Raw genomic sequence first — 26,229 nt, 5'->3', positions numbered from 1 at the left:
AGTGAGCGGTACACCCTATACCGACAAGATCCGTACCGCCATCTAAAGTCAGTAGTTATGAGTTTTACGTTACAAAGCTGTAGCATAAAACTCATAACTAAAGTGTTAAAAAGTACACTAACCACCATAAACTACCTATTAACCCCTTAACCGAGGCCCTCTTGCATCGCAAACACTATAATAAATTAAAGGGACACTGTACCCAAAAAATTTCTTTCGTGATTCAGATTGAGCATGAAATTTTAAGCAACTTTCTAATTTACTCCTATTATCAAATTTTCTTCATTCTCTTGGTATCTTTATTTGAAATGCAAGAATGTAAGTTTAGATGCCGGCCCATTTTTGGTGAACAACCTGGGTTGTCCTTGCTGATTGGTGGATAAATTCATCCACCAATAAAAAAGTGCTGTCCAGAGTACTGAAACCAAAAAAAGGCTTAGATGCCTTCTTTTTCAAATAATGATAGCAAGAGAACGAAGAAAAATTGATAATAGGAGTAAATTAGAAAGTTGCTTAAAATTGCATGCTCTTTCTGAATTACAAAAGAAAAAAAATTGGGTTCAGTGTCCCTTTAATTACCCCCTAATCTGCTGCTCCAGACATCGCTGCCACTTAAAAAATGCATTAACCCCTATTCCGCCTCTCCCCGACATCGTCGCCACTATAATAAACCTATTAACCCCTAAACCGCCGCCCTCCTGCATTGCAAACACTATTTAAATATTATTAACCCATAATCTGCCGTCCACCCACACCACCACTATAATAAACCTATTAACCCCTAAACCGTCACCCTCCTGCATCACTACATAAATATATTAACCCCTAAACCTAACCCTAATGTAACCCTAAGTCTAACCCTAACCCTACCCTAACACCCCCTAACTTAAATATAATTATAATAAAGCTAAATAAATCTTACAATTATTACCTAAATAACCTAACTAACCTAACCTGTAAAATAAAACCTAAGCTAGCTACAAAATAACTAATAGTTACATTGTAGCTAGTTTAGGTTTTATTTTTATTTCACAGTTAAGTTTGTATTTATTTTAACTAGGTAGACTAGCTAGTAAATAGTTATTAACTATTTACTAACTACCTAGTTAAAATAAATAAAACGTTACCTATAAAATAAAACCTAACCTGCCTTACACTAAAAACTAACATTACAATAAAATAAAAAAATTAACGTCTAGATTTAGAGTTCTGCGGCCAAAGGGGTGCGTTAGCTACGCTGGCTTTTTTCTGGCCGCACCTTTTAAATACCGCTGGTATTTAGAGTTCACAGAATGGCTGCGTTAGGCTCCAAAAAAGGAGCGTATAGCATATTTACCGCAACTTCAACTCTCGATACCAGCGGTGCTTACGGACGCGGCCAGCTTCAAAAACGTGCTAGTGCACGATTCCCCCGTAGAAAACAATGGGGCTGTTTGAGCTGAAAAAAAACCTAACACCTGCAAAAAAGCAGCGTTCAGCTCCTAACGCAGCCCCATTGTTTGCTATGGGGAAACACTTCCTACGTCTGCACATAACACCCTAACATGTACCCCGAGTCTAAAAACCCCTAACCTTACACTTATTAACTCCTAATCTGCCGCCCCCGCTATTGCTGACCCCTGCATATTTTTTTTAACCCCTAATCTGCCGCTCCGTAAACCGCCGCTACTTACATTATCCCTATGTACCCCTAATCTGCTGCCCCTAACACCGCCGACCCCTATATTATATTTATTAACCCCTAATCTGCCGCCCCCAACGTAGCCTCCACCTGCCTACACTTATTAACCCCTAATCTGCCGACTGGAGCTCACCGCTATTCTAATAAATGTATTAACCCCTAAAGCTAAGTCTAACCCTAACACTAACACCCCCCTAAGTTAAATATAATTTAAATCTAACGAAATAAATTAACTCTTATTAAATAAATTTTTCCTATTTAAAGCTAAATACTTACCTGTAAAATAAATCCTAATATAGCTACAATATAAATTATAATTATATTATAGCTATTTTAGGATTTATATTTATTTTACAGGTAACTTTGTATTTATTTTAACCAGGTACAATAGCTATTAAATAGTTAAGAACTATTTAATAGCTAAAATAGTTAAAATAATTACAAAATTACCTGTAAAATAAATCCTAACCTAAGTTACAATTAAACCTAACACTACACTATCAATAAATTAATGAAATAAAATACCTACAATTACCTACAATTAAACCTAACACTACACTATCAATAAATTAATTAAATACAATATCTACAAATAAATACAATGAAATAAACTAACTAAAGTACAAAAAATAAAAAAGAACTAAGTTACAAAAAATAAAAAAATATTTACAAACATCAGAAAAATATTACAACAATTTTAAACTAATTACACCTACTCTAAGCCCCCTAATAAAATAACAAAGACCCCCAAAATAAAAAAATGCCCTACCCTATTCTAAATTACAAAAGTTCAAAGCTCTTTTACCTTACCAGCCCTGAACAGGGCCCTTTGCGGGGCATGCCCCAAAGAATTCAGCTCTTTTGCCTGTAAAAAAAACACATACAATACCCCCCCCCCAACATTACAACCCACCACCCAAATACCCCTAATCTAACCCAAACCCCCCTTAAATAAACCTAGCACTAAGCCCCTGAAGATCTTCCTACCTTATCTTCACCATACCAGGTTCACCGATCGATCTAGAAGAGCTCCTCCGATGTCTTGATCCAAGCCCAAGCGGGGGGCTGAAGATGTCCATGATCCGGCTGAAGTCTTCATCCAAGCGGGAGCTGAAGAGGTCCATGATCCGGCTGAAGTCTTCTATCAACGGCATCTTCAATCTTCTTTCTTCCGGATCCATGTTCATCCCGCCGACGCGGAACATCCATCTTCACCGACGACTTCCCGACGAATGACGGTTCCTTTAAGGGACGTCATCCAAGATGGCGTCCCTCGAATTCCGATTGGCTGATAGGATTCTATCAGCCAATCAGAATCAAGTTCAATCCGATTGGCTGATTCAATCAGCCAATCAGATTGAGCTTGCATTCTATTGGCTATTCCGATCAGCCAATAGAATGCGAGCTCAATCTGATTGGCTGATCGGATCAGCCAATCGGATTGAACTTGATTCTGATTGGCTGATTCCATCAGCCAATCAGAATTTTCCTACCTTAATTCTGATTGGCTGATAGAATCCTATCAGCCAATCGGAATTCGAGGGACGCCATCTTGGATGACGTCCCTTAAAGGAACCGTCATTCGTCGGGAATTCGTCGGTGAAGATGGATGTTCCGCGTCGGCGGGATGAACATGGATCCGGAAGAAAGAAGATTGAAGATGCCGTTGATAGAAGACTTCAGCCGGATCATGGACCTCTTCAGCTCCCGCTTGGATAAAGACTTCAGCCGGATCATGGACATCTTCAGCCCCCCCGCTTGGGCTTGGATCAAGACATCGGAGGAGCTCTTCTGGATCGATCGGTGAACCTGGTATGGTGAAGATAAGGTAGGAAGATCTTCAGGGGCTTAGTGTTAGGTTTATTTAAGGGGGGTTTGGGTTAGATTAGGGGTATGTGGGTGGTGGGTTGTAATGTTGGGGGGGGGGGTATTGTATGTGTTTTTTTTACAGGCAAAAGAGCTGAATTCTTTGGGGCATGCCCCGCAAAGGGCCCTGTTCAGGGCTGGTAAGGTAAAAGAGCTTTGAACTTTTGTAATTTTTTTTATTTATGTTATTTTATTAGGGGGCTTAGAGTAGGTGTAATTAGTTTAAAATTGTTGTAATATTTTTCTGATGTTTGTAAATATTTTTTTATTTTTTGTAACTTAGTTCTTTTTTATTTTTTCTACTTTATTTAGTTTATTTAACTGTAGTTATTTGTAGATACTGTATTTAATTAATTTATTGATAGTGTAGTGTTAGGTTTAATTGTAGGTAATTGTAGGTATTTTATTTAATTAATTTATTGATAGTGTAGTGTTAGGTTTAATTGTAACTTAGGTTAGGATTTATTTTACAGGTAATTTTGTAATTATTTTAACTATTTTAGCTATTAAATAGTTCTTAACTATTTAATAGCTATTGTACCTGGTTAAAATAAATACAAAGTTACCTGTAAAATAAATATAAATCCTAAAATAGCTATAATATAATTATAATTTATATTGTAGCTATATTAGGGTTTATTTTACAGGTAAGTATTTAGCTTTAAATAGGAATAATTTATTTAATAAGAGTTAATTTATTTCGTTAGATTTAAATTATATTTAATTTAGGGGGGTGTTAGTGTTAGGGTTAGACTTAGCTTTAGGGGTTAATCCATTTATTACAGTAGCGGCGAGATTCGGTCGGCAGATTAGGGGTTAATAATTGATGTTAGGTGTCGGCGATGTTAGGGAGGGCAGATTAGGGGTTAATACTATTTATTATAGGGTTATTGAGGCGGGAGTGAGGCGGATTAGGGGTTAATAACATTATTATAGTAGCGGTGAGATCCGCTCGGCAGATTAGGGGTTAATAAGTGTAGGCAGGTGGAGGCGACGTTGAGGGGGGCAGATTAGGGGCTAATAAATATAATATAGGGGTCGGCGGTGTTAGGGGCAGCAGATTAGGGGTACATAAGGATAACGTAGATGGCGGTCGGCAGATTAGGGGTTAATTATTATAGGTAGCTGGCGGCGACGTTGTGGGGGGCAGGTTAGGGGTTAATAAATATAATATAGGGGTCGGCGGTGTTAGGGGCAGCCGATTAGGGGTACATAAGTATAATGTAGGTGGCGGTCGGCAGATTAGGGGTTAAAAAAATGTAATAGAGTGGCGGCGATGTGGGGGGACCTCGGTTTAGGGGTACATAGGTAGTTTATGGGTGTTAGTGTACTTTAGAGCACAGTAGTTAAGAGCTTTATAAACCGGCGTTAGCCCAGAAAGCTCTTAACTACTGACTTTTTTCTGCGGCTGGAGTTTTGTCGTTAGATTTCTATCGCTCACTTCAGCCACGACTCTAAATACAGGAGTTAGAAAGATCCCATTGAAAAGATAGGATACACAATTGACGTAAGGGGATCTGCGGTATGGAAAAGTCGCGGCTGGAAAGTGAGCGTTAGACCCTTTCCTGACTGACTCCAAATACCGGCGGTAGCCCAAAACCAGCGTTAGAAGCCTCTAACGCTGGTTTTGACGGCTACCGCCCAACTCTAAATCTAGGCCTAAATTAATCAAATACAATTACAACAAAAAAAACAACGAAATTACACGAAATAAAAAAACGAAATTATTCAAAATAAAAACGAATTACTCCTAATCTAATAGCCCTATCAAAATAAAAAAGCCCCCCAAAATAAATAAAAAACCTAGCCTACACTAAACTGCCAATAGCCCTTAAAAGGGCCTTTTGCGGGGCATTGCCCCAAATAAATCGGCTCTTTTACCTGTAAAAAAAATACAAACAACTCCCCAACAGTAAAACTCACCACACACACAACCAAACCCCCAAATTAAAACCTATCTAAATAAACCTAAGCTAACCATTGCCCTGAAAAGGGCATTTGGATGGGCATTGCCCTTAAAAGGGCATTTAGCTCTTTTACATTGCCCAAAACCCTACTCTAAAAATAAAACCCACCCAATAAACCCTTAAAAAAACCTAACACTAACCCCCGACGATCCACTTACAGTTTTCAAAGACCAGACATCCATCCTCATCCAGGCGGCAAAAGTCTTCATCCAAGCAGGCAGAAGTCCTCATCGAAGCCGGCAGGAGTCTTCATCCAAGCGGGCGGAAGTCTTCATCCAGACGGCATCTTCTAGTGGGTCCATATTCAAGACATATACGGTGCGGAGCATCCTCTTCTTCCGATCACTGCTGTAGAATGAAGTTAAATAACTATTTACATTTTTTTTTAGCCTTTACACTTTACGGGAGTTCTTCACTTGTGCAAACCCAAGTTGCGCTATTTTAAATTTGCACTCAAGCGAATGCATTTACTTGTAATCTAGCCCTGGTTTGGAAGATTTATAGATTCCTTCCACAATAGCTAAGAAGCTGCTATCAAAAACTACTATTTCCCAGATACTGATAAATACAAAGTTTAAATACAAATGCTCGTTTAATAACAACAACTTAGCTTGTTAATCAATGTTTTTTTTTTTTATTCTCAGGGGTTATGGACCTCCCAAATACATATTCATAGGGACTTCAAAGCTATACTTCTTCCCTCAAATTAGCACATGATAAACATATCAAATGTTCACAAAACTATAAGAAAGAACAGAAACTTACCAATTCATCAATTAAGTTGAGGCACAGATTGAACTTTATCAAGTTACTAAATTAAATATTAGAGCGTAAAATGTGTCATTTCTGGTAACAGTTTAGTGAATCTTATCTATTGATTCATATATGAAGACTAATACAAATGATAGTGTATTATAAAGACCAAGTCCCTAATGATGCTGGATGGCTTGCGCAACCCCTAGATAAGGTTCTTTTCAGCACTAATGTCTTGTTTCACACAGAGACAAACACTGCAGGCTTTTAATGGAGTCTTAGTGCCTCATCAATTTTCTGTTTTTAATTAGTTACAGCTGTAAAATGTATGAGTAATCAGAAAACTATGGTTTAACACTGCACAGTATCGGATGTACTTGTTTGTCTCCTCACTCTCTCTCTCTGATCTGTTAAATAATCATGTGATCTAATTGCGCAGGATGAGAACATCTTGTAACAGTTTTAACTCAGGCACAAATTATGATCAAATATAAATATTGACACGCAAATAAAGTTTTTGTTTAAGTGAAATTATTGGTGTACATAAAGGCTATGCAAACATGGAAACATGCAAAATACAAGGTTATTTGCCTCGTTTCCAGTTTGATTATTTGAACTTAAAGGGACATTAAACACTTTGAGATGGTAATATAAAATGATAAATTGTATATAATAAAACAGCTCTGCAATATACTTTCATTATTTATTTTGTCCTCTTTGCCTGTAATTTCATTCTGAAATTGTGAGCTTTTCAGTTCCTGTTAGAAATGGAAGTGTAGAGCACTGTTATATTCCACACAGCTATTGGTTGCACACTCTAGTGACCTATTTATAATGGTCCCTAATTGGCCACAGCAGAGAAGGTAACACAAGTTACAACATGGCAGCTCCCAGTGTTTTATAGACACTAAAACTTTACACTTATTTTGTCACAACAACTAATGAAACTTTATAAAATACATCTACATGTTAGTCATGGACTAATCTTTTCTTTGAATGCATCATCCTATCTAGCATGTGTTTAGTGTTTAATGTCCCTTTAAAGTATTCAAGTATAATGTGTTATATTGCCTGTACCTTTTTAAAGCTGCTAGAAACCTCCATCTTAATCACGATTTTTGCTTTTATATATGCTCCTCCTAGGGTTGCCGCCTCAGCCATGTTTTCCTGGACACTTATGAGTTACACATGCTGCAGGGTGTGCAGGGAGGAACATGAATAGTGCTGCCCATGATTACTACCTGTGTGCTGTCCAGGGGTTTAATTCATGTTATTATTATTATTCTTTATTTTAAAGCGCCAACAGATTTTGCAGCGCTGTCCATGGGTACAGAGATAAAAGTACAGTACAATACAATATAAAAGACACCAGACAAAGTTTAACAAACAAATACAGGGGTAAATGAGGGCCCTGTTCCCGTGGGAACTTACAATCTAGATGGGTAGGAGGGTGAGAAACAGGAGGTGGGGACTGCAAAGGTGGGAATGATGTTAGTGTGGAGTTAGATGAGGGCAGCAATTAGGCAAGTGGAATTCAATTGTTACTGATTTGGAGATAGGCTTCCATGAACAGAAAGGTCTTTAGGGAGCGTTTAAAGGAGGAAAGGTTAGGGGAGAGTCTGACACCTCTAGGAAGTGCGTTCCAGAGGGTTGGTGCCACACGAGAGAAGTCCTGTAGTCTAGCATGGGAGGAGGTGACGGTAGAAGATGCAAGGAGCAGGTCATTGTTGCATTTTGGGGGCAGGCTGGAGTATATTTGTTGATGAGTGAGGACAGGTGGGGGGGGCTGCGTTGGTGAGGGCTTTGTAGGTCAGGATGAGAATTTTTAATTTAATTCTGCTGTGGATGGGTAGCCAGTGAAAGGACACGCAGGCAGGTGCAGCAGATATAGAGCGTCGGGAGAGGTGGATTAGCCTAGCAGAGGCATTTAGGATGGATTGAAGAGGGGAGAAGCGGGAGAGTGGGAGGCCAGTTAGTAGGTTATTACAGTAGTCAAATCGGGAGATTACCAGGGAGTGGATTGGCTGTTTAGTAGTTTCAGCACTCCGAAACGGACGAATTTTGGAGCTATTGCGTAGGTGGTTGCAACAGGAGGAAGAGAGCAATTGGATGTGGGGTATGAAGGACAGATTGGAGTCAAGTGTAACTCCTAGGCAGCGGACTTGGGGTGATGGGGAGATGTTCCCCTCTGCACACCCTGCAGCATGTGTAACTCATAAATGACTGAGGTGGCAACCCTAGCTACTCTGTCAGCTTTTGTTCATAAAAAGACTATGGCAAACTTCCTCTGCAGTCTTTATGAAGATGTTTTCAAATTAAGGTTTTACAGAGATCTTTTGAGCCCTAACCATTACAAATGCAACAGCCAAAAGCTTAGTGAACACTCTGTGTACAACCCAAAATGAAAAGCTAATAACCATTAAAGAACAGTTAAAGTATAAGTCTGATGAACAGGAAATAATCTGTAAGAATGGTGACGTGAAGATAAACATCATTTGGGTCTCTTGTATTAACAAATTAACCTGTTTCTAGAGTAAACATAGAATGCAAGGTTTCCATTTTTAAATGAGCAACCTTTATGAACTTGTTCAGTTTTTCTATAGCCATAACTTAAATGAAACAAACATTTCCTTTTTAAAAGACAAAAAAACCCACTTGATCCTGTAATTAAGTAAGCAACAACCCCAAGATCTAAATGTTCCTGCAAAATATCCCAAAAACTTCCTTTGGAACGCAAGAAAGGAAAAAAATTGAAAGAAAAGAATTGTGAAATTGTATATGTAAACATCTTTGTTCAAACTACTCAATCTGCCTTCTAGAGGAAAAAACTTCACAAGAATGATTGAAAGGTCAAACATACTTGGGCTTAGATGGAGTTTGTCTTGAAAAACTACAACTTCTAAAAGAGATTTTCAGCATGTGGGTAGTTTCTTGCTCTGAACGGTAAAAGCCTCATAGACTATGGGCTAGATCTATCAAAGTTGAGGCGTACAGGGGCACGTATACGCGCCCCTGTATGCCTCCGGTCGCCTGTGGCAGTGCGAAATTACCCGCAGGTAATTAACATTGCATACGAGCGCAATCCCGCCCCCTGCCCGCGCACAGCCAATCACGCACGGGCAGGAGCTGTCAATCTCCTCTGTTGGACTCGACCGTGGAGATTGAATTTTGCCACCTTAGAGGTGGTGAAGAGGTTAAGGAAGCAGCGGTCTGGTGAACGCTGCTTGATAGATTACGGCGAGCAAGTTCTTGTGAGAACTTGCAGCCGTAGGGCTTTGGTAAATCTAGCCCTTTGTCTATAAACATGTCACAGAGAAGACCAACAACTAAACAGTCACACACAAAACAGTAATTCATCACCTTTGACTGCATTATACCTTTCTTGCATATTTCTACCTCTTTTCTCCCACACTCCTTCATCTCTCCCTCTATTCTTTTTCTTTTCATTGAAGTTCTTAATTAATCTCTTTGTGTCCACAGCTGTTACCACGTCTTTTGGAAGCCGGCAGTTGGTTGTCCCCCTCAGGCCCTGCTCAACGTCTTTTAGAGACAGTTTCATTTGAGCTTTCTCGTGCAGTAAACAGAGAGCTTCAGGTACTGTGATTGTTGAATATATATGTCACATAACATGTTTAATCAATAAAACTCTAATTAATCCCCATTAATGCATTAGAAAAGGTAGACTAACATTATGAGTCTCACGTCTATCTAGATGTCATGTGATTGCCATTACAATTCTGAACAAAAGGCAACATAATTTTCTACAAATAGTGTTTCATCAAATGACAGAACCTCTATCAAATAATGTTTCATCAAGTGACAGAGCCTGACCTATGCGAGGAGGCTAGTCTGTGGCACTGACTAAGTCAGAGCAAGAGAGAGAGAGAGAGAGAGAGAGAGGTGAGAGGGGCCCAGCTAAGATGAGGACCAGAGCCGGATGGTGGTGAAAGAGTGGCAGATAGTAGTGATAGAATAATCATCATCGATAGAACCAAGACAGTCAGATTGTGGTTTTGCTTCAGGAATCATGGAATAGTAATATAGTGAAAATGGAGCAGTTGACCAGTATAAATCTCTTTGCACTATACTAGCTGCCTAATGGTGACTTCAACCAAGTCTCCAGCTAATAGGTGTTATCTGAGCAGTTTTTAGTCCTCCAATGGGCTTGCCATTGAAATGGCTCAGTCAACCTTTTTACAAATACTGGGACATTTTTGTCCGTGAGTGCACACTGTCAGAGGTTTATTTTTCCCTCTTTATCTTATCTGGTCTGGAACTCTTCAATGAGGTGTTTCAGAACTGTGATGTTGTTTTCTTTCCACTTACTGAAGATGTTTTTGCAGTTGAATAAACACCACCTATTTCTTTTTGCTAACTAGCACCTAGATTACAAGTTTTGCGCTATAGAAGGTTGCGTTATTTCACCCTCCATAGCGCTGCCATTGCAAGTTTCAGAAAAGCCGCCTTGTGCGTGCATTATGGTGGCGATAAGCTCCATACCGCACAAAATCCAAATGCTGCTTTGAGGTACTCGTGTATGCTTTCCCCATAGACATCAATGGGGAGAAGGTGTTAGAAAAAAAAACTAACACCTGCGATCGTGGAATGAAAAGATCCGTAACGCAACTCCATTGATGTCTATGGGGAAAAAAAAGTTACGTTTAAACCTAACATAAACACCAAGTCTAAACACCCCTAATCCGCCGCCCCAGACATCGCCGACACCTAAAGTTATTAACCCCTATTCCGCCGTTCCCAACATCTCTGCCACTATAATAAAGTTATTAACCCCTATTCCCCCACACCCCAACATCACCAACACTATAATAAAGATATTAACCCCTATTCCCTCGCACCCCAACATCGCTGACACTATAATAAAGATATTAACCCCTATTCCGCTGCTCCCCGACATCGTCGACACTAAATAAAGTTATTATCCCCTAAACCTCTGGCCTCCCACATCACCGCCACTAAATAAACCTATTATCCCCTAAACCGTCAGCCCCCCACATCGCAAAATACTAAATTAAACCTAAACCCCCTAACTTTAAATTAAAATTACAATATCCCTATCTTGAAATAAATAAAAACTGACCTGTGAAATAAAAAAAAAATAAGTTTAAACTATAAATTAACCTAACATAACTATTATACTAAAATTAAAATAACTACCAATTAAATAAACTAAATTACACATTAAAAAAAAACAACTAACACTACTAAAAAAAATTAGTTGTATTTGTTACAGAAAATAACAAATACAACATTACAAAAAATAACAAACACTAAATTACAAAAAATAACAAACACTAAATTACGAAATATAACAAATGAAACTATCCAAAATAAAAACAATTAAACCTAATCTAATAGCCCTAATCTATCTTCATCCCGGCGGCGCGGAGCGGGTCCATCCTTGAAGACATCCGGTGTGCAGCGTCCTTTTCATACAGTCACCACTGTACACTGTTTTTTTTTCTGACTTAATAAATCATCTCTACACCTATTTGGGTGCTGTTCTCTGTGGATGGGTGTCTTCCCCTCTAGGGTGATTCTTGAACAATAAAAGAGTGCTAAAACTCCTCTCTTTTTATTATACTGTTAGTATAATTCTTTTTCTTATAGTCTATTTTTGATATCTGAGGGTCAGCACCACCACTCTATAGCATTTAAAAGTATGCAGAGTGGATACATAAAACTGGCCTTTTTGACTGGATTTAATTAAAGAACTCTCTCCCTGACCCTTTTTGCTTGTTTCTATATATATATATATATATATATATATATATATATTGTTTATATTTTCTGCAGTGTAGGATCCCCCCTTACCCCCCATCCTCCTTATCCCCCCCATCCTCCTTATCCCCCCCCCCCTCAAACAGCTCTCTAATCCTTCCCTGCCCTAACTATTGGCGCCATCTGTAAACCATTTTTTTTAAAAAAATATATATATTTCTTTCATGTAATTGGCAAGAGTCCATGAGCTACAGTCCTACCAGGAGGGGCAAAGTTTCCCAAACCGCAAAATGTCTATAAATACACCCCTCACCACACCCATAATTCAGTTTTACAAACTTTGCCTCCTATGGAAGTGGTGAAGCAAGTTTGTGCTAAGATTTCTACGTTGACATGCGCTTCTCAGCATTTTGAATCTCGATTTCTCTCAGAGTACAGCGAATGTCAGAGGGATGTGAAGGGAGTATCATCTATTGAATGCAATGATTTCCCTAACGGGGGTCTATATCATAGGTTCTCTGTTATCGGTCGTAGAGATTCATCTCCTACCTCCCTTTTCAGATCGACGATATACTCTCATATACCATTACCTCTACTGATAACTGTTTCAGTACTGGTTTAGCTATCTGCTATATGTGGATGGGTGTCTTTCAGTAAGTATGTTTTTTATTACTTAAGACACCCCAGCTATGGTTTGGCACTTTATGCATTTATATAAAGTTCTAAATATATGTATTGTACTTATATTTGCCATGAGTCAGGTTCATGTATTTCCTTGTGCAGACGGTCAGTTTCATATTTTGGGAATTTAAACATATTAAGAAATATTTTTTCTTACCTGGGGTTTTAGACTTTTTTCTGATTGACTACATTTTTCTTGCAAATTGCAGGCAGTACTACGCCCGCGGGTGCTAGACTTTATTGCGTCATTCTTGATGCGAGAATTTTTTGGTGCGAAAGTACGTCCGTTGACGCAAGTTTGTCATTTCTGGCGTCGTAGTTGCAATTTTTTCCCATTCCTGAAACTGTCATGTAAGGAAATTGATAATTTTGCTTTATATGTTGTTTTTTCTTTTACATTTTGCAAGATGTCTCAATCTGATCCTGCCTCAGAAGTATCTGTTGGAACTTTGCTGCCTGACACCGGTTCTAGCAAAGCTAAGTGCATTTGTTGTAAGATTGTGGAAATTATATCTCCGAATGTCATTTGTAATAGTTGTCATGATAAACTTTTATATGTAGAGAATGTATCCATCAGTAATAGTACATTGCCAGTTGCAGTTCCTTCAACTTCTAATGTGCATCATATACCTATGAATTTTAAAGAATTTGTTACTGATTCTATTCAGAAGGCTTTGCCTGCATTTCCGCCTTCTAATAAACGTAAAAGGTCTTTTAAAACTTTTCATAAAGTTGATGAAATTTCAAATGACCGACAACATAATGATTTATCCTCCTCTGATGAGGATCTATCTGATTCAGAAGATCCTTCCTCAGATATTGACACTGACAAATCTACTTATTTGTTTAAAATAGAGTATATTAGTACTTTGTTAAAAGAAGTGTTAATTACTTTGGATATTGAGGAAGCTAGTCCTCTTGACATTAAGGCTAGTAAACGTTTAAATGCTGTTTTTAAACCTCCTGTGGTTACTTCAGAGGTTTTTCCTATTCCTGATGCTATTTCTGATATGATTTCTGAGGAATGGAATAAGCCAGGTACTCCTTTTATTCCTTCTTCAAGGTTTAAAAAATTGTATCCTTTACCAGCAATTTCTATAGAGTTTTGGGAAAAGATCCCCAAAGTTGATGGGGCTATTTCTACTCTTGCTAAATGTACCACTATTCCTATGGCAGATAGTACTTCTTTTAAAGATCCTTTAGATAGGAAACTTAAATCCTATCTAAGGAAAGCCTATTTATATTCAGGTCATCTTCTCAGTCCTGCAATTTATTTGGCTGATGTTGCGGCTGCATTAACTTTTTGGTTAGAGAATTTAAAGCAACAAGATTTGGATTCTGACACATCTAGCATTGTTCGCTTACTGCAACATGCTAATCATTTTATTTGTGATGCCATTTTTGATATTATCAAAATTGATGTTAGATCCATGTCTTTAGCTATTTTAGCTAGAAGAGCTTTATGGCTTAAATCTTGGAATGCTGATATGACATCTAAGTCTAGATTATTATCTCTTTCTTTCCAAAGTAATAATTTATTTGATTCTCAGTTGGATTCTATTATTTTCAACTGTTACTGGAGGAAAGGGTTTTTTTCTGCCTCGGGATAAAAAACCTACGGGTAAATCTAAAGCTTCTAACCGTTTTCGTTCCTTTCGTCAAAATAAGAAACAAAATCTAATCCTTCCCCCAAGGAATTTGTTTACAATTGGAAGCCTTCCTCAAATTGGAATAAATCCAAGCCTTTTAAAAAAAAAACAAAGTAAGCCCCTAAGTCCACATGAAGGCGCGGCCCTCATTCCAGCTCAGCTGGTAGGGGGCAGATTAAGGTTTTTCAAGGATATTTGGATAAATTCTGTCCAAAATCAATGGATTCAGAGCATTGTCTCTCAAGGGTATTGAATAAGATTCAGAGTAAGACCTCCTGTGAGAAGATTATTTTCTCTCACGTATCCCAGCAAATCCAGTAAAAGCTCAGGCTTTCCTGAAGTGTGTTTCAGACCTGGAGTCTTCAGGGGTAATCATGTTGGTTCCTTTTTGGGAACAAGGTCTGGTGTTTTATTCAAATCTATTCATTGTCCCAAAGAAGGAAAATTCATTCAGACCAGTTCTGGATCTGAAAATTTTGAATCGTTATGTAAGAGTACCAACTTTCAAGATGGTGACTATAAGGACTATTCTGCCTGTTGTTCAGCAAGGAAATTATATGTCTCCAATAGCCTTGCAGGATGCATACCTTCATATTCCGATTCATCCAGAACATTATCAGTTCCTGAAATTCTCTTTTCTAGACAAGCATTACCAATTTGTTGCTCTTCCATTTGGCCTAGCAACAGCTCCAAGAATCTTTTCAAAGGTTCTAGGTGCCCTGCTCTCTGTAATCAGAGAGCAGGGTATTGCGGTGTTTCCTTATTTGGACGATATCTTGGTACTAGCTCAGTCTTTACGTTCTGCAGAATCTCACACGAATCAACTAGTGTTGTTTCTTCAAAAACATGGTTGGAGGGTCAATTTACCAAAGAGTTTCTTGATTCCTCAGACAAGGGTCACCTTTTTAGGTTTCCAGATAGATTCAGTATCCATGACTCTGTCTCTAACAGACAAGAGACGTTTGAAATTGGTTGCAGCCTGTCGGCACCTTCAGTCTCAGTCATTCCCTTCAGTGGCTATGTGCATGGAAGTTTTAGGCCTCATGTCTGCAGCATAGAACGCGATTCCTTTTGCTGGTTTTTACATGAGACCTCTCCAGCTTTGTATGCTGAATCAATGGTGCAGGGATTATACAAAGATATCACAGTTAATATCCTTAAATCCCAATGTTCGTGTCAGGGTGCCAGGAATCAGACTGAGACGAGAAGTGCAAAAATAATCACACCTTTATTAATAGCAAAAAATAATAAAAAGTCCACAAGTCAAATAACAAGCCAGGAATCAAAACCAGAGCTGGTAGTCAGACGAGCCGAGTCCGGAGGCAAAGCGAATAGTCAGACGAGCCGGAATCAGGAACAAGGAAAACAGCAAAGTCAGGAACAAGCTTGGAATCTCAAGAGGCGAGATTACCAATCAATATTTTAGAACTCTGTGCAATTTTTAGAACTCTTCAATTTTGGCCTCTGTTGAAGAGAGAACCATTTATTTGCTTTAAGACAGAAAATATCACAACTGTGGCATATGTCAATCATCAGGGTGGGACTCACAGTCCTCAAGCTATGAAAGAAGTATGTCGGATACTTGCTTGGGCGGAATCCAGCTCCTGTCTAATCTCTGCGGTGCATATCCCAGGTGTAGACAATTGGGAGGCGGATTATCTCAGCCATCAGACTTTACATCCAGGGGAGTGGTCTCTCCATCCAGATGTGTTTTCTCAGATTGTTCAGATGTGGGGTCTTCCAGAGATAGATCTCATGGCCTCTCATCTAAACAGGAAACTTCCCAGATACCTGTCCAGGTCCAGGGATGTTCAGGCAGAAGCAGTGGATGCGCTGACACTTCCTTGGTGTTATCATCCTGCTTACATTTTCCTGCCTCTAGTTCTTCTTCCAAGAGTGATATCCAAAATCATCGTGGAACAATCGTTTGTGCTGCTGGTGGCTCCAGCATGGCCTCACAGGTTTTGGTATGCGGATCTTGTTCGAATGTCCAGTTGCCACTTCCGTTAAGGCCAGACTTACTGTCTCAAGGTCCGTTTTTCCATCAGGATCTCAAATCATTAAATTTGAATGTATGGAAATTGAACGCTTAGTTCTAAGTCATAGAGGCTTCTCTGACTCAGTGATTAATACTATGTTACAAGCTCGTAAATCTGTCTCTAGAAAGATTTATTATCGAGTTTGGAAGACCTACATTTCATGGTGTTCTTCTCATAAATTCTCTTGGCATTCTTTTAGAATCCCTAGAATTTTACAGTTTCTTCAGGATGGTTTGGATAAGGGTTTGTCTGCAAGTTCCTTGAAGGGACAAATCTCTGCTCTCCAGTCATTAAATCAATTTCTCCTCCTTGGAGTCTTAATTTGGTTTTGAAGGCGTTACAGGCTCCTCCATTTGAACCTATGCATTCTTTGGACATTAAACTACTTTCTTGGAATGTGTTGTTCCTTTTGGCCATCTCTTCTGCTAGAAGAGTTTCTGAGCTATCTGCTCTTTCTTGTGAATCTCCTTTTCTGATTTTTCATCAGGATAAGGCGGTTTGAGGACTTCATTTAAATTTTTGCCTAAAGTTGTGAATTCTAACAACATTAGTAGAGAAATTGTTGTCCCTTTCTTGTGTCCTAATCCTAAGAATTCTTTGGAAAGATCCTTACATTCTTTGGATGTGGTGAGAGCTTTGAAATATTATGTTGAAGCTACTAAAGATTTCAGGAAGACTTATATATTTTCTGGTCCTAGCTTCTGCTATTTCCTTCTTGGTTAAAGCTTTTGATTTATCAAGCTTATTTGGAGTCGGGTCAGGCTCAGAGAATTACAGCTCATTCTACTAGATCAGTCTCCACTTCATGGGCTTTTAAGAATGAAGCTTCCGTTGATCAAATTTGCCGAGCTGCAACTTGGTCTTCTTTACATACATTTACTAAATTCTACCGTTTTTATGTATTTGCTTCTTCAGAAGCAGTTTTTGGTAGAAAAGTTCTTCAGGCAGCTGTTTCAGTTTGATTCTTCTGCTGATGTTTTAAGTTTTTCTTGTTATTTAAAGAATAAACTTATATTTTGGGTTGTGTATTATTTTTTCAGCATAATATGGCTGTTGTTTATTTTTATCCCTCCCTCTCTAGTGACTCTTGCGTGGAGTTCCACATATTGGGTATTGATATCCCATACGTCACTAGCTCATGGACTCTTGCCAATTACATGAAAGAAAACATAATTTATGTAGGAATTTTCCTGATAAATTCATTTCTTTCATATTGGCAAGAGTCCATAAGGCCCACCCTTTTTTATGGTGGTTATGACTTTTTTGTATAAAGTTCCTTTGTTGATGCTTTTTACTCCTTTCTTTATCACCCCACTACTTCTATTCGATAAACTGAATTGTGGGTGTGGTGAGGGGTGTATTTATAGGCATTTTGAGGTTTGGGAAACTTTGCCCCTCCTGCTAGGATTGTATATCCCATACGTCACTAGCTCATGGACTCTTGCCAATATGAAAGAAATTAATTTATCAGGTAAATTCTTACATAAATTATGTTTTTTTGTTTTTTTTAATTCATTTTTTGTAGCATAGTGTCCTCCCCATCTCCCCCCACCGGTGATCCTTAGGGGCCCCCTATACCATCACATCCCCTTTTCTGCAGTGTAGCTGCCCCATCCCTCCCTGTCCCTTTATTTAGTTTTTTCTGTAGCGTAGGGCCCACTCCCTCCCACCGATCGTTCTCCTGCATCATATGCGGCAGATGCCTGAAGCTTCAGGAGCTTCAGCTCTCTGCTGTAACTTAACAGCTGAGAGTGCTGGAGCTTCCTGAAGTGAAGATGTATATATACATCTTATTGGGTTAAGGGGTTAAAGGACCACTAAATGGAGCATAGTTGCATAATTAACATGTGCATAATAAAAAGACAATGCAATAACACCTACAGTGACAGACATCAGCTAATCACAAACTAGTATACTCTGCAATCTTGTGCACATGCTCAATGATGATGTGAGTATATATACACTGATGAGCATGCTGCACAGTATAATGATGTGAGTATCTATACACTGATGAGTATACTGCACAGTATGATGATGTGAGTATATATACACTGATGAGTATGCTGCACAGTAAAAGGATGTGAGTATCTATACACTGATGAGTATGCTGCACAGTATAATGATGTGAGTATCTATACGCTGATGAGTATACTGCAAAGTATAATGATGTATCTATACACTGATGAGTATGTTGCACTGTATAATGATGTGAGTATCTATACACTGATGAGTATGCTGCACAGTATATTGATGTGAGTATCTATACACTGATGAGTATGCTGTACAGTATAATGATTTGAGTATCTATACACTGATGAGTATGATGCACAGTATAATGATGTGAGTATCTATACACTGATGAGTATGCTGCTGCACAGTATAATGATGTGAGTATATGTACACTGATGAGTATGCTGCACAGTATAATGATGATGAGTAGCTATACACTGATTAGTATGCTGCACAGTTTAATGATGATGAGTATCTATGGACTGATGAGTCGGCTGCACAGTATAATGATGTGAGTTTCTATACACTAATGAGTATGCTGTACAGTATAATAATGTGAGTATCTATACGCTGATGAGTATGCTGCACAGTATAATGATATGAGTATCTATACACTGATGAGTATGCTGCACTGTATATTGATGTGAGTATCTATACACTGATGAGTATGCTGTACAGTATAATGATTTGAGTATCTATACACTGATGAGTATGTTGCACAGTATGATGTATCTATACACTGATGAGTATGCTGCACAGTATAATGATATGAGTATCTATACACTGATGAGTATGCTGCACTGTATAATGATGTGAGTATCTATACGCTGATGAGTATGCTGCACAGTATAATGATGTGAGTATCTATACACTGATGAGTATACTGCACAGTATGATGATGTGAGTATATATACACTGATGAGTATGCTGCACAGTAAAAGGATGTGAGTATCTATACACTGATGAGTATGCTGCACAGTATAATGATGTGAGTATCTATACGCTGATGAGTATACTGCAAAGTATAATGATGTATCTATACACTGATGAGTATGTTGCACTGTATAATGATGTGAGTATCTATACACTGATGAGTATGCTGCACAGTATATTGATGTGAGTATCTATACACTGATGAGTATGCTGTACAGTATAATGATTTGAGTATCTATACACTGATGAGTATGATGCACAGTATAATGATGTGAGTATCTATACACTGATGAGTATGCTGCTGCACAGTATAATGATGTGAGTATATGTACACTGATGAGTATGCTGCACAGTATAATGATGATGAGTAGCTATACACTGATTAGTATGCTGCACAGTTTAATGATGATGAGTATCTATGGACTGATGAGTCGGCTGCACAGTATAATGATGTGAGTTTCTATACACTAATGAGTATGCTGTACAGTATAATAATGTGAGTATCTATACGCTGATGAGTATGCTGCACAGTATAATGATATGAGTATCTATACACTGATGAGTATGCTGCACTGTATATTGATGTGAGTATCTATACACTGATGAGTATGCTGTACAGTATAATGATTTGAGTATCTATACACTGATGAGTATGTTGCACAGTATGATGTATCTATACACTGATGAGTATGCTGCACAGTATAATGATATGAGTATCTATACACTGATGAGTATGCTGCACTGTATAATGATGTGAGTATCTATACGCTGATTAGTATGCTGCACAGTATAATGATGTGAGTATCTATACACTGATGAGTATGCTGTACAGTATAATGATATGAGTATCTATACATTGATGAGTATGCTGCACAGTATACTGATGTGAGTATCTATACACTGATGAGTATGCTGCACAGTATAATGATGTGAGTATCTATACACTGATGAGTATGCTGCACAGTATAATGATGTGAGTATCTATACACTGATGAGTATGCTGCACAGTATAATGATATGAGTATCTATACACTGATGAGTATGCTGCACATTATAATGATGTGAGTATCTATACACTGATGAGTATGCTGCACAGTATAATGATGTGAGTATCTATACACTGATGAGTATGCTGCACAGTATAATGATGTGAGTATATGTACACTGATGAGTATGCTGCACAGTATAATGATGATGAGTAGCTATACACTGATTAGTATGCTGCACAGTTTAATGATGATGAGTATCTATGGACTGATGAGTAGGCTGCACAGTATAATGATGTGAGTATCTATACACTAATGAGTATGCTGTACAGTATAATGATGTGAGTATCTATACACTGATGAGTATGCTGCACAGTATAATGATGATGAGTATCTATACACTGATGAGTATGCTGCACAGTATAATGATGTGAGTATCTATACACTGATGAGTATGCTGCACAGTATAATGATGATGAGTATCTATGCACTAATGAGTATGCTGCACAGTATAATGATGTGAGTATACGCTAATGAGTATGCTGCACTGTATAATGATATGAGTATCCATACACTGATGAGTATGCTGCACAGTATAATGATGTGAGTATCTATACACTGATGAGTATGCTGCACAGTATAATGATATGAGTATCTATGCACTGATGAGTATGCTGCACAGTATAATGATGTGAGTATCTATACACTGATGAGTATGCTGCACAGTATAATGATATGAGTATCTATACATTGATGCGTATGCTGCACAGTATACTGATGTGAGTATCTATACACTGATGAGTATGCTGCACAGTATAATGATGTGAGTATCTATACACTGATGAGTATGCTGCACATTATAATGATGTGAGTATCTATACACTGATGAGTATGCTGCACAGTATAATGATGTGAGTATCTATGCACTGATGAGTATGCTGCACAGTATAATGATGTGAGTATCTATACACTGATGAGTATGCTGCACAGTATAATGATATGAGTATCTATACATTGATGCGTATGCTGCACAGTATACTGATGTGAGTATCTATACGCTAATGAGTATGCTGCACTGTATAATGATATGAGTATCCATACACTGATGAGTATGCTGCACAGTATAATGATGTGAGTATCTATACACTGATGAGTATGCTGCACAGTATAATGATGATGAGTATCTATGCACTGATGAGTATGCTGCACAGTATAATGATGTGAGTATCTATACACTGATGAGTATGCTGCACAGTATAATGATATGAGTATCTATACATTGATGCGTATGCTGCACAGTATACTGATGTGAGTATCTATACACTGATGAGTATGCTGCACAGTATAATGATGTGAGTATATGTACACTGATGAGTATGCTGCAGAGTATAATGATGATGAGTATCTATACACTGATTAGTATGCTGCACAGTTTAATGATGATGAGTTTCTATGGACTGATGAGTAGGCTGCACAGTATAATGATGTGAGTATCTATACACTAATGAGTATGCTGTACAGTATAATGATGTGAGTATCTCTACACTGATGAGTATGCTGCACAGTATAATGATGATGAGTATCTATACACTGATGTGTATGCTGCACAGTATAATGATGTGAATATCTATACACTGATGAGTATGCTGCACAGTTTAATGATGATGAGTATCTATGCACTAATGAGTATGCTGCACAGTATAATGATGTGATTATCTATACGCTAATGAGTATGCTGCACTGTATAATGATATGCGTATCCATACACTGATGAGTATGCTGCACAGTATAATGATGTGAGTATCTATACACTGATGGGTATGCTGCACAGTATAATGATGATGAGTATCTATGCACTGATGAGTATGCTGCACAGTATAATGATGTGAGTATCTATACACTGATGAGTATGCTGCACAGTATACTGATGTGAGTATCTATACACTGATGAGTATGCTGCACAGTATAATGATGTGAGTATCTATACACTGATGAGTATGCTGCACAGTATAATGATGTGAGTATCTATACACTGATGAGTATGCTGCACAGTATAATGATGTGAGTATATGTACACTGATGAGTATGCTGCACAGTATAATGATGATGAGTATCTATGCACTGATGAGTATGCTGCACAGTATAATGATGTGAGTATCTATAAACTAATGAGTATGCTGCACAGTATAATGATGTGAGTATCTATACGCTAATGAGTATGCTGCACTGTTTAATGATATGAGTATCCATACACTGATGAGTATGCTGCACAGTATAATGATGTGAGTATCTATACACTGATGAGTATGCTGCACAGTATAATGATGTGAGTATCTATACACTGATGAACATGCTGCACAGTATAATTATGTGAATATCTATACACTGATGAGTATGTTGCACAGTATGATGTATCTATACACTGATGAGTATGCTGCACAGTATAATGATGTGAATATCTATACAATGATAAATATTCTGCACAGTATAGTGATGTGAGTATCTATACACTGATGAGCATGTTGCACAGTATAATGATGTATCTAAACACTGATGAGTATGCTGCACAGTATAATGATGTGAGTATCTATCGACTGATGAGTATGCTGCACAATATAATGATGTGAGTATCTATACATTGATGAGTATGCTGCACAGTATAATGATGTGAGTATCTATACACTGATGAGTATGCTTCACAGTATAATGATGTGAGTATCTATATACTGATGAGTATGCACAGTATAATGATGTATCTATACAATGATGAGTATGCACAGTATAATGATGTGAGTATCTATACACTGATGAGTATGCTGCACAGTATAATGATGATGAGTATCTATACACTGATGAGTATGCTGCACAGTATAATGATGTGAATATCTATACACTGATGAGTATGCTGCACAGTATAATGATGTGAGTATCTATACACTGATGAGTATGCTTCACAGTATAATGATGTGAGTATCTATATACTGATGAGTATGCACAGTATAATGATGTGAGTATCTATACACTGATGAGTATGCTGCACAGTATAATGATGATGAGTATCTATGCACTGATGAGTATGCTGCACAGTATAATGATGTGAGTATCTATACACTGATGAGTATGCTGCACAGTATAATGATATGAGTATCTATACATTGATGCGTATGCTGCACAGTAAACTGATGTGAGTATCTATACACTGATGAGTATGCTGCACAGTATAATGATGATGAGTATCTATACACTGATTAGTATGCTGCACAGTTTAATGATGATGAGTATCTATGGACTGATGAGTAGGCTGCACAGTATAATGATGTGAGTATCTATACACTAATGAGTGTGCTGTACAGTATAATGATGTGAGTATCTCTACACTGATGAGTATGCTGCACAGTATAATGATGATGAGTATCTATACACTGATGAGTATGCTGCACAGTATAATGATGTGAATATCTATACACTGATGAGTATGCTGCACAGTTTAATGATGATGAGTATCTATGCACTAATGAGTATGCTGCACAATATAATGATGTGATTATACGCTAATGAGTATGCTGCACTGTATAATGATATGCGTATCCATACACTGATGAGTATGCTGCACAGTATAATGATGTGAGTATCTATACACTGATGGGTATGCTGCACAGTATAATGATGATGAGTATCTATGCACTGATGAGTATGCTGCACAGTATAATGATGTGAGTATCTATACACTGATGAGTATGCTGCACAGTATACTGATGTGAGTATCTATACACTGATGAGTATGCTGCACAGTATAATGATGTGAGTATCTATACACTGATGAGTATGCTGCACAGTATAATGATGTGAGTATCTATACACTGATGAGTATGCTGCACAGTATAATGATGTGAGTATATGTACACTGATGAGTATGCTGCACAGTATAATGATGATGAGTATCTATGCACTGATGAGTATGCTGCACAGTATAATGATGTGAGTATCTATAAACTAATGAGTATGCTGCACAGTATAATGATGTGAGTATCTATACGCTAATGAGTATGCTGCACTGTTTAATGATATGAGTATCCATACACTGATGAGTATGCTGCACAGTATAATGATGTGAGTATCTATACACTGATGAGTATGCTGCACAGTATAATGATGTGAGTATCTATACACTGATGAACATGCTGCACAGTATAATTATGTGAATATCTATACACTGATGAGTATGTTGCACAGTATGATGTATCTATACACTGATGAGTATGCTGCACAGTATAATGATGTGAATATCTATACAATGATAAATATTCTGCACAGTATAGTGATGTGAGTATCTATACACTGATGAGCATGTTGCACAGTATAATGATGTATCTAAACACTGATGAGTATGCTGCACAGTATAATGATGTGAGTATCTATCGACTGATGAGTATGCTGCACAATATAATGATGTGAGTATCTATACATTGATGAGTATGCTGCACAGTATAATGATGTGAGTATCTATACACTGATGAGTATGCTTCACAGTATAATGATGTGAGTATCTATATACTGATGAGTATGCACAGTATAATGATGTATCTATACAATGATGAGTATGCACAGTATAATGATGTGAGTATCTATACACTGATGAGTATGCTGCACTGTATAATGATGTGAGTATCTATACACTGATGAGTATGCTGCACAGTATAATGATGTGAGTATCTATACACTAATGAGTATGCTGGGCTGTATAATGCTCTATCTATACACTGATGAGTATGCTGCACAGTATAATGATGTGAGTTTCTATACACTGATGAGTATGCTGCACAGTATAATGATGTGAGTATATGTACACTGTTGAGTATGCTGCACAGTATAATGATGATGAGTATCTATACACTGATTAGTATGCTGCACAGTTTAATGATGATGAGTATCTATGGACTGATGATTAGGCTGCACAGTATAATGATGTGAGTATCTATACACTAATGAGTATGCTGTACAGTATAATGATGTGAGTATCTATACACTGATGAGTATGCTGCACATTATAATGATGATGAGTATCTATGCACTGATGAGTATGCTGCACAGTATAATGATGTGAGTATCTATAAACTAATGAGTATGCTGCACAGTATAATGATGTGAGTATCTATACGCTAATGAGTATGCTGCACAGTTTAATGATATGAGTATCCATACACTGATGAGTATGCTGCACAGTATAATGATGTGAGTATCTATACAATGATGAGTATGCTGCACAGTATAATTATGTGAGTATCTATACACTGATGAGTATGTTGCACAGTATGATGTATCTATACACTGATGAGTATGCTGCACAGTATAATGATGTGAGTATCTATACACTGATGAACATGCTGCACAGTATAATTATGTGAATATCTATACACTGATGAGTATGTTGCACAGTATGATGTATCTATACACTGATGAGTATGCTGCACAGTATAATGATGTGAATATCTATACAATGATAAATATTCTGCACAGTATAGTGATGTGAGTATCTATACACTGATGAGCATGTTGCACAGTATAATGATGTATCTAAACACTGATGAGTATGCTGCACAGTATAATGATGTGAGTATCTATCGACTGATGAGTATGCTGCACAATATAATGATGTGAGTATCTATACATTGATGAGTATGCTGCACAGTATAATGATGTGAGTATCTATACACTGATGAGTATGCTTCACAGTATAATGATGTGAGTATCTATATACTGATGAGTATGCACAGTATAATGATGTATCTATACAATGATGAGTATGCACAGTATAATGATGTGAGTATCTATACACTGATGAGTATGCTGCACTGTATAATGATGTGAGTATCTATACACTGATGAGTATGCTGCACAGTATAATGATGTGAGTATCTATACACT

General features: G+C 37.7%; 1 protein-coding gene across 1 annotated transcript in view; it reads left to right on the top strand.

Moving 5' to 3' along the window:
- Window positions 1–26,229, top strand: part of CARMIL3 (capping protein regulator and myosin 1 linker 3) — a 252,398-nt gene that overhangs the window by 109,259 nt on the left and 116,910 nt on the right. Inside the window, exon 26 of the mRNA XM_053702312.1 lies at window positions 9,748–9,861. Coding sequence (XP_053558287.1) covers window positions 9,748–9,861 — 114 coding nt within the window. The remainder of the gene's footprint in view (window positions 1–9,747; window positions 9,862–26,229) is intronic.

This window comes from Bombina bombina, chromosome 2 (genome assembly GCF_027579735.1).
Source record: "Bombina bombina isolate aBomBom1 chromosome 2, aBomBom1.pri, whole genome shotgun sequence".
In the NCBI taxonomy this organism is placed as follows: Eukaryota; Metazoa; Chordata; class Amphibia; order Anura; family Bombinatoridae; genus Bombina; species Bombina bombina.
This window is presented reverse-complemented; position numbering and strand designations above follow the sequence as displayed.